A 10,633-nucleotide genomic window follows, 5' to 3' on the forward strand; every position below is an offset into this window, starting at 1 on the left:
AAAAAACATAGGTTAAAAAATAATTATTATGATTATACTCTAGATTTGAGAGGAAAAGAGAGACAGAAAAGGAGGAGGAAAATACTACATAATTTAGCATGGCTTTTATTCATTTCTGGAAAATCAAGCTGTATCCTAAGCATTTCCAATCCTGCATTATAACCTGCTACCTTCCTTAATAAATCCTGCAATCATGAGAATTATCTGTTAGTTCTGTGTTGTCGATGCAATAAATTATGAAACCACCAGAGGAGTACAGCGTCATAGGAAAGGAGGCTGGCATCAGAACAGGTAAAGAAGGGTGAAGGAAAGTCTGGCATCTGCCTCATAGGAGTAAGTCTTGGCTAAGGTTGAGCTTGATTCTCTTCACCCCTTGTGAAGACAGTGGAGGTCAGATACCCCCCAACACCATTCTTACCATTAGTCTCATAGCCTTGTGCTGGCTCACTTGTAAAATACATTATTTTTACAAATATACTTAAATTTCGTAATCTGAAAATGACCGACTGGCTTTGTGAAAACAACAACAAGCAAACAATACTAATGAAAATCACACTTGCAATCCAATCTCTAAGAACTTCAGTATGAAACTCAGTGTTGTAGTATAAGGAAGGTTGACCTCAGCATAGATAGCCACCTGCATTTTCAGGAGATGGAAACATCAATAGGACAAGGTGTTGCCATGGTAGCCTCCCCTAACAACCTAGTCACCGTTTATTTGCGGTTCCATCATAATATTATAGTTGACATTAGGTAACATCGACATATATGATTCCTCCTATAATTCTTCGAAAGGAGGAGATTCATGGGAGACAAGACTTACCAAGAAGGTTCATTCTGGCACTGAAGCGCTCCATTTTAGGACAGGCCTCGAGAAAGCTCTCTGACAGGGATGAGATGTTGTTTTTACTAAGATTTAAGATCTTCAGTTCCTTCAGGCCCAAGGGGGAACATATTCCTGATATTTTATTTCTAGTCATAAAGAAAAAAATAGAATTAAATTTCATACTGATATGGTTTTAAGAAACAACCAAAACAATTTACTGAAAACTAATCTCAAAGCAGATTTATTCAATTGAAGATTAGTAATGAAAATATAAGACAATAAGATAGAAGCTGTAATATCAACTGACACAGTCTTCTATCATATTGTTGTTTAAAATTCATTGCCACAAAAATAATGTCAGCACATTTCATCAACTTTATGAAATGTCAAAAAACCCTTTGGTCATTTTTTATTATTATTAAATACTTTTATTGGGCACTTTTACATCGCTCATCACAACCCATACATTCATCCAGTGTGTCAAGCATATTTGCATATAAGCCGCCATCATCAATTTCAAAGCATTCTTTTCCCACTGGAGCCCCTGATAGCAGCGCCCCATTTCTACCCCCACCCTCCCCCACCCGCCCTCCCTCACAAACCCTTGATAAGTTATAGATTATTATGTTCATATCTTACATTGTCCTCCATTCACTTTTCTGTTGTTCGTCCCCCTGGGAGGGGGTTATAATTGATCCTTGTGATCGATTACCCCTTTCTCCTCCCACCCTCCCCAATCCTCCTGGTAGCTCCACTCGCCTTGTTGGCCCTGAGGGTTTGTCTATCCAAGATTTCCTCTCTTACCCTTCTAAAGTGAGCTGCTCCAGCTTCTCTGCCACCGCAGCGAGGTGCTCAGGGACAGAAGACAGCTGATTATAGGACAGGTTAAGCTGTTTCAGCGTTGGACACCTCACTGCAGGATCCAAAACTATTGAAGGGCCAATGTCATTTCGAGAGACATCAAGGTTGATAATGCATTTCATTTTCAACAAGTAAGAAGGAAATGATGTAAATTTATTACTATGCAAGTCCAGATGTGTTACACATTTCAGAGTCTGAAAAGACAATATTTTAAATCTAAAATGAATCATTCGTGAAACAAAGTTTGTGTAATATTCCTGTCTTCTACACCTTAAGTAAATAGAATCTTTTAGAAAGAATACACAGAATCTACAATAAAACTTCAATATAGGGACTAACCCAATGATCTCTGTCATAATATAAATGTTGGAAAAATAAGAAGTAGAGTTTACCCTGTTTTCTAAGATATCAAATCATTTATGCAAAGAGTATAATATGGAAGCAGAATAAGCCTTAATAAAAATTCCCATTAATGATTTAATGACGTGCGATATAATAGACTCTTGAGAGCACTTCTTTTAATATTAGGTTTTAAAACCAAATGTATTTTAATACAAGTGAGATTTTACCATGAAAGTAGTCATAATATATGAAAATGTTTCATTTTCTCACCTCCTCCCTTTAAACAGTCTTAATAAAATTTTTTGGTTCAAATTTCTATTTTCTATGTTTAAGCTATTCCTAGAAAGTACCCTGGTGGCACTGTAGGTTAACACTGGACCACTAACCACAAGGTGGGCAGTTCAAACCTACCAGCTGCTCCATGATCAAAAGATGAAGCTATCTGCTCTATAAATACTTAAGATTTCTGGAGAATTATATAAGGTGGCTATGAGTCGGAATTCGCTCAGTGGCAGTGGGTTTTTGGGTTGATCTTTACAATGACAATGGAAGCCTTCTATTTACATATTATAGCAATGTAAAAAATTTAGCATTCACAATACCCAAAATATTCATATCTCTCTACTCTTTATATGTCAACATACTTATTCTCTCAAAGAATTCTAAAAATTTGATGCCATTTAGAAGTCTATGGATGGCTTTTCCTTCAAGTTCAATCATTATGTTTTCAAAATTCTTACTTTAATTTTAGACGCTATCCATTTACTCGGGACAGGAGATTTTTAAATTATTTAAACTGAAGAAAAAAATGCATGTGCTTTTAATTATGATGTTGGCAGGGAATATTGAAAGAACTGTGGACATCATGCAGGACAAACAAATCTATTTTGGAAGTCGATGAGTCAGAAGGCTACTTAGAAACAACAATGGCAAGATTTCGTCTCATGTACTTTGTACATATTATCAGGAGACACTAAAAAAACAACAACCCAGAGTCCAAACTCATTGCCATCGAGTTGATTCTGATTCATACATAGCAATCCTACAGGGCAGGATAGAATTGTCCCTGTTGGTTTCCAAGACTTTAACTCTATAGGGGAGTAGAGAACCTCACCTTTCTCCTGTGCCATCAGGGCTCCTTATCAAGGAGGAACATGGATAAAAGACATCATGCTAGGTAAAGTGAGGGTCGATGAAAACGAGGCAAACCCCGCCTGAAATGGATTGACACAATAGCTACAAGAATGGACTCCAACTGCACAATGCTTGTGAGAAGGGCACAGGGCCTGCAGTGTGTTCGTCTGTTGTACACAGACAGGGTCACTAGGAGCTGCAACTGACGCGACAGCACCTAGCAACCACACCATTCCCAAATTTTAATTTGGAAATATATTTTGGGGGGGAAAAAAAAGAGACACACAAATGCGACCCCTTAGCCCTATAAAGCCTGAATTTTTAATTTTAGGGAAAAAATTTTCGTTTTTATTCTTTACTTTCATAGTTATCAATATATATATTAATATATACATTGAATTAAATGTTACGAAAACGTCATGCTCGGCGTGATAGGGTTAGATGTTCCTTCTAGTGTTGACATCTTGAAATTTCCGCAAGGAAAGGTTCTAAGCAACGTAGCTGGTGCACACATCGAATGACCTAATATGTCACCTTCAGATTCTCTTCATAGTGACCTAGCTAAATCTAAGCTTTCTTTCCCCTTTTTATTTAATATATTTGTATTGAAAACATGACCTAAAAATAAAATATTGTTTAAAAACACTTACTAAAAGCCTACCAAGTATCAGTCATGCATGAGTTAATTAATGAGATCTAGTTCCTACTATGTATCTAAGGAGCCCCAATGGTACGGTGGTTAAAGAGTTTGATTGCTAACTGACAAGTTGGCAGTTCAAATCCACCAGCTACGCAGTGGAAGAAAGAATGGCCATCTGCTGCCATAAAGACTTACAGCCTTAAAACCCTGTTGGGCAGTTCTACACAGCTCAGTGGGTCAGAGTGAGTCTTAATCACCTTGATGGCTATGGGACTATAAGTCAAAAGCTTACCTTTCATCAATTCTAATGAAAGGTCAGTGGTGTGAACCGACCAGCTATGGCATCAGTTCTAACTCATAGTGATGCAGTGGACAACAAAATGAAGCACTGTCTGGTCTGGCACCATCCTCACATCCTTGCCATGGCTGTGTGTGGATCTGTTCTTGTAAACCGAGCTCAGGGAGGGTCTTCCTCACTTTGGGCAAATCAAGCATGATATCCTTTTCCAGCATTTAGTGCCTCCTGCTAATATGTCTAAAGTCTATCAGATGAAGTCTCGCCATCCGCATTTCTATGGACTATTTTTGCTGCGCTTCTGCCACAACATATTTTTTCCTTCTGATTTTAGTGAGGGCAATATATATTAAATAAAACTGTGAATGAGCTATAGGTGGTAAGCATTGGGTTCTAATGCAGACCTGAGATGCATATCCAACTTAGTCTAGACCAGTGGTTCTCAACCTTCCTAATGTCACGACCCTTTAATACAGTTCCTCATGTTCTGGTGGCCCCCAACCATGAAATTATTTTCGCTTCTGCTTCATAAGTGTAATTTTGCTACTGTTATGAATTGGGTGACCCCTGTGAAAGGGTTGTTCTACCCCCAAAGGGGTCGCAACCCAGAACGGCTGGTCTAGACAGGCATCGAGGAGAAGAAGGTAAACAGAATGAGGAGGTTTCTAATTACTGACACACACACAGTCGGTAGCAGTCTATAAAACTCTGTCTAATTCCAGTTTATCTAATTGATTTGTACACTTGGTAACATGTTAGTAAGTTGTTTGACTTGAACTAAATAATCAAAAGCATATTCAACATGTAGAGTTGATCTACTTTACCATGGACCCTGTAGCATCAGCTCTATATTTCCATTGTTGTTGTTTTTGTTGTACATTTTCTGTGAGTTCATGACATCCCAAGATGTGCAGGCAGACTAGCTCCATAGGGTTTCAAGGCTGTGAGACCTTTTAGAAGCAGGCCTGTGTCCTGAGGCACCTCTGGGTGGGTGGGTGGGTGCAAACTACCAAGCGTTCAGCCAGTGGCCAAGGACTTAACTGATTGTGTCAGCCATGACTCCTGCCCTTTCCTTTACTTTCCTTCAAGAAAACTCCTTGAACCCCATACAGACTAAGGGAGATGTGGAAATTCTAGGAAATGGAAGCATTATTTTCCATTGACTCAAAGCAGAACCTTCCTTTTTAAAATAGATGTAACCAGGGTAAATTAGATAAAAATATAAAGGCTCTTCAACAACCCTGAGAAGTATAAGTATAAGAGAAATTACTTCACACAGCTGCTGTGGAAAGCTGGAGAGAACATTCTGGTGAAGCTCCAGTTTTTCAAGATGCTCCAAATGACCACTTATGCCGCATTTCTGACTTAGGGCGTCAACATCTCTTAAATCATTGGCTGAAAGGTCTAATGACGTAATATATTCTCTTTCACAAGTGAGAGAAGCAATGCTGTCTGAATTCCTCATATGGGATGGAAGTTTTGATGACCCTTTTTGAAAACAGAGAAACAATGGAAATATAAGCAAATACATTAACTTAGTGTTTGCTCAATATCTACTAGTGTCACGCTCTCCTCAGCACTGAAAATTAAGTTGAAAATCAAGTGGTGATGTTTCTACTCTTGTGGCACACATAGACAAACTATAACTGCTACATCTATCAGGTAGCATGCGTGGAATAAAAATTAGCCCTGAAGAAGGGAATACATAGTAGAATTGGTGACTATATGTATATAATTTATGCTTCATAAAAATCATGGAAAGGATAAAAGTGTCCATTTTAATACTTAGAAAGGTAAAATTTTAAACCTATAAGAGCATTTCATTCTTCTAAAGTCTGTGGAAGATACTAGTCAATGCCAAATGAAGGTTTTATAAGATTGAAATAATACTAAGAAAATTTAAACCAAGAAAACTTAACAAAGCACTATATCCTTTCTAAAATACCTATATACTTATAATTACTTCCACATACTTACAGAGTGAATCATCTGAAGACAATATTTTTCTTCTTCGTTTCAGTAAATCTTCTTGATCAAAAATAGGTCCCTATTAGGTAAAGATGTATGATTAAAATCACTGTCATTATTTTGAAGCAGGAAAGACCATTTTATATGAACACACTTAAAAAGCTTTATTGGGAAAATGCTATTTTTAATTGAAAATAATCAGTGGATACAATGATGAGTATAATCAAGAAGATATAATCAAATAATCCATGGTACATGAAATTATCTTAGAAAGAAAACATCTACTCTTCTTTAAATATAAAGACTGAAAAGCAGAAAAGTCTATTTTAAAAATATATATGTATATACATAAATTCTCTTAAAAATCAAATTATTTTTTTTACAGCATTCATATTAAAATTAGAATTGGCATATGTAAAGATGGGGACCTATTCCCATTACTGTTTCTGAGGGGTTTATTTTCCTTGGATTCCGTGTATCAAAAGCTCTTATGTCTACTAATATACATACTCCAGTCCAGCAGGATTTGTGAGGTAGAGCTGGGTCATAATAGTGCGGGGCAGGGGTGTGTGGGGAAGCATTAAAGAACCAGGGGAATGTTGTGTGTTCCGTCAGTACTAAACTGCACCCTGGCTGGATTGTCCCTTCCATGTGACAGACCCTTCTGTGAGGGGATGTCCAATTGTCTACAGACGGGCTTTGGGTCTCCACTCCGACCCCTCTTCTTCACAATGATATAATTGTTTGTTTTTCATCTTCTGATACCTCATCCTATCCACACTTCGTGATCACACAGGCTAGTGTGCTTCTTCCATGTGGGCTTTGTTGCTTCGCTGCTGGATAGCCACTTGTTTAACCTCAAGCCTTTAAGACCTCAGGTGCTATATCTTTGAATAACCTGGCACCATCAGCTTTCTTCACCACGTTTGCTTATGTCCCGATTTTGTCTTCAGAAATATTGTCACGTTAGTATCACACAGTGCCAGGTTATTAGACCAAAGTGTTCTTGTGTTGAGGGAAGACTTAAGTAGAGGCCTAAAGTCCATCTGCTACATTAATACTTTAACATATGAATATAAGCACATAGATCAATACCCCTACCCTTTTATATTAATATATTTATATATGTACAAACTTATATTTATATATATACAAGCTTATATTTATACCTCTCTATCTAGCTTTTGCCTCCTATCTTTTTCCTCTATTTCCTTTTATTTTCCTATCTATCATGTTCACCCCACTATCATGTTCACCCTTCATTTGAGTCTCAGTGATTCCTCTCAGTCACGTGACATTGATCAAACTCCACCAGGCATTCGACAGCCTCCTTCCCCATCCATTTTAGATTGCTTGTTTTCCCTTGTCCCTGAGTTTGATGGCCTCCTGCTCCCTTTCTCCTGCCTCCACTTCTCTCCTCACCCCACTGGAAACATCAGTCCCTTGATGTCTCTTTGGGCTTATTTATCCTGCCTATCTTATATAGATAGACACATTTTCTGGATATAGATTCATCTCTCTTCTATCTGCCTATTTATGTATCTGTGTATATAAGTGCCACTGATTTTCTTCTCTAGAGAACCCAGCTAAAGATAAGGATTAAGTCTAATTTCTTTTCTAATTATGTATGTCAAGTTTTCATGCATCATAAAGTTTCTGTACCAACAGTTTCTAGCTTTGTTGTTAGCAAAAAAATAATTTTAGTTATCAAAAAAAAGATGCCAGCAAAACAGACATATACCCTCATTCATAATCTAACTTACCAATGAATTGGAATGCCTTTGCAAATTTGGTGAGCAACGCTGCAAGACAGGATCTCGGTAAAATTCTCCCACACTAATGGAATTGGATTTCTTTTTCATAAGAAATGAGCCTTCACTGCCTATTTGCAAATGATAAAAATGAACATAAAGAACAGTAATAAAGCTGACTAGATCATAATATGCTAGTATCATAGTTCAGTCATGAAAGATTAAACATATTTTCATTAGTGGAAATTATGTAGTCAATCTTCTTTGTACTATCTTTAAAATCAAAATGATAAACTATGCTGGCTTGCTCTTTTCAAAATTCAACTACATTTTTCTTCATCTATAAATATTTATGGAATGTCTGTCTTAGACTAGACACTGAGTGAATGTTGGATAAAGAAAAGCGGGGGTGGTAGGGAGGAGGGTTTCCTCATAGAAGCTCAGCGTCCAGAGGAAAAAGCCAAATAAATCGATTTACACATGTACGCACAAGAAGCAAAGAACGCTTATATACTAATCTTATCAACATATGCTCTTGTGTTTCTCTGCATTTTTCCTAAAGTTTTAAACTCTTTAAATTATGGAATAATTTAAAATTATTTAGCATACAGTATATCTCAATTTGAATTCTAGATTTATAGTTTAATTTATGGTTTAACAGTAAATTAAACACAATTTTTCTTGGTAATAATTATTTTAAGAGAAATTGGAAGAAAACTAATTTTAAACTTATGGATTTACAAGAAAATAGGATCAATAGATAAATTATATTAAGGATTAATAATATAAATGATTTACTTTAAAATTATTTATAAGATTTGAAACTAAAAATTTAGATTTGAAGGAAAAGAATCAATTTTAAACATCAAAAAAAATTAGAAAACCTATATATCCCAATATCAACTTTAAAATAGTCTATATGAATCTGGACACTTTATACAGACAATTTCTGCCTGCCATGACATGCTTAAAAGTACATGGGTAGCCTTAAATGTTAATATAAAACATAAAAGGATAAAAATCAGTGGGTTACAAGTTGGATTGCAACCACGAGGTCTCCCTTCAAACACTACAGCTTCTCCACAAAGAAAGACAAGGCTTTGGTGCTATAATGATTACATATTGGGAGGCTAACCACAATGTCCAAAGTTCAAAACCACCAGCCTTCTCTGTGTAGAGCCATTCTACTCAAGAGCACCAAGTAAGTGCGTGAAAGAGTTACATTCTCTGAAACGCACAGTGGGGCGGTCCTACTCTGTCCTCCAGGGTCACTGTCAGTTGGAATGAACTCTATGGTGGGGAGTTTGGTTTGGGTAATGTTCTAAACACTTTTATCTATTACCACTAATGCTTACAAATGACCCTTCTCGTTTGGAAATGCTGCCTTTAATAAGGTAAAGATGCTTCCAGGGCAACAAAAGAATGCAATCAATACTGGAATTTAAAATCCAATTCCAGTCGGAGTCAGTTTTCACTGCAATTTATTTTCACTATAATAGCCAGCACTCGCGGATTAATGGGCAGCATTGCAACACTGCAGGCACACATTTAAAAAGTACTAAGTGCCTTGATTGGAACTAGTAAACATTAACTGTTTCTATAAGGAAACCATTTTGAAGTTTTACCAATGAATTAAATCAAGCTTTTGCCTCACTTTCTATTGTTTAATGCCAGTATACAACAAAGTATAAAATAAAATAAACTTTTTTATATAATACCTTCACTATCCAGATCATCACTTTGACCAAACACACAGTCTACAGAAGAGTCAGGAACGAAGGTCCATTCATCGAATTTATCAAGCACATCTTCGGGAAATTTCCCATCACTACCCGAAGCTGCTCCTTCTTCAACAGCACTTTTCATCTGATATCTGAGCACCAATCTTGCTAGGGTGGATCCTACATCTAAAAAAAATGAGAATTCAACAATTATAGAAATATCAAGATAGATATATGCATATATATATGCATATGTGTGTGTATATTTACCAAAGCTTCTTACAGATAGTCGTGATTCTAAAGAATTTTTAATTCTTAATTTCAAAGCTACTTTATAGTAGTTACAGTTCTTAATTGGTATGGTGTGAATTTTTTTTAGATCATTTTATTGGGGGTTCTTACAACTCTTGTTACAATCCATGTATCAATTGTACCTGACATAGTCATACATATATTCCACCGTGGTTTTCTAGACAACTATTTCCCAGGGAACCCTCAGGAACAGCTCCTCTTTGTTTCCCTCCCTCCTTCCCCCCTTCCCCGTGCCCATACCCCCGCCAACACTCATGGCCCCTTGATAGATTGTAGAATTTTAATTATTTTCATCTCTCACCCCGACTGCTGTCTCCCTTCCCCTCTGGTTACTTTTGTTCTTCCCCCTGGATGGGGGTGTGTGGTTATGTGCCATTCGTTGTGATCAGTGCCCCTCTCGCTCCCTCCCCACCTCTTCCCCCTTCCCCTACCTTTTTCGTCTCTCTATTCCCATTCCTGTTCCTGGGTTCCACGTGTCATGAGTTTTATCTCTTGCCTATACCTGTGTACATGCTCCCGTCCAGTCTAGTTTGGGAAACAGCACTGGGGTCATGATAGCAGGGGGTGAGGAGGCCTCAAAGGATTAGAGGTACATTGCCTGACCCATTAGTGCTCTACTGCACCAATTGACTCACCCCCTCCCTGCGACCCCTCTGTGGGGGGATGTTCCATTGTCCATAGATGGGCTTTGGGTCTCCACTCCAAGCCCCTTCTATTCTCACCAAGGCATTTTTGTTTGTTTGTTTGTTACTGCTTTCTCAGAATATTCTGATGCCTGTTGCC

General features: G+C 37.4%; 1 protein-coding gene across 1 annotated transcript in view; it reads right to left on the minus strand.

The window, feature by feature from the left end:
- Positions 1–10,633, minus strand: part of LRRK2 (leucine rich repeat kinase 2) — a gene marked incomplete at its 5' end in the record, with an annotated part of 171,217 nt that overhangs the window by 92,310 nt on the left and 68,274 nt on the right. The window contains 6 exons of the mRNA XM_045296388.1: positions 824–972; positions 1,631–1,881; positions 5,369–5,586; positions 6,076–6,145; positions 7,830–7,948; positions 9,536–9,724. Of these exons, the coding sequence (XP_045152323.1) occupies positions 824–972; positions 1,631–1,881; positions 5,369–5,586; positions 6,076–6,145; positions 7,830–7,948; positions 9,536–9,724 (996 nt within the window). The remainder of the gene's footprint in view (positions 1–823; positions 973–1,630; positions 1,882–5,368; positions 5,587–6,075; positions 6,146–7,829; positions 7,949–9,535; positions 9,725–10,633) is intronic.

The sequence above is a fragment of the Echinops telfairi genome, unplaced genomic scaffold (genome assembly GCF_000313985.2).
Source record: "Echinops telfairi isolate 266 unplaced genomic scaffold, ASM31398v2 ScPeMD7_7406;HRSCAF=8444, whole genome shotgun sequence".
Classification (NCBI taxonomy): domain Eukaryota; kingdom Metazoa; phylum Chordata; class Mammalia; order Afrosoricida; family Tenrecidae; genus Echinops; species Echinops telfairi.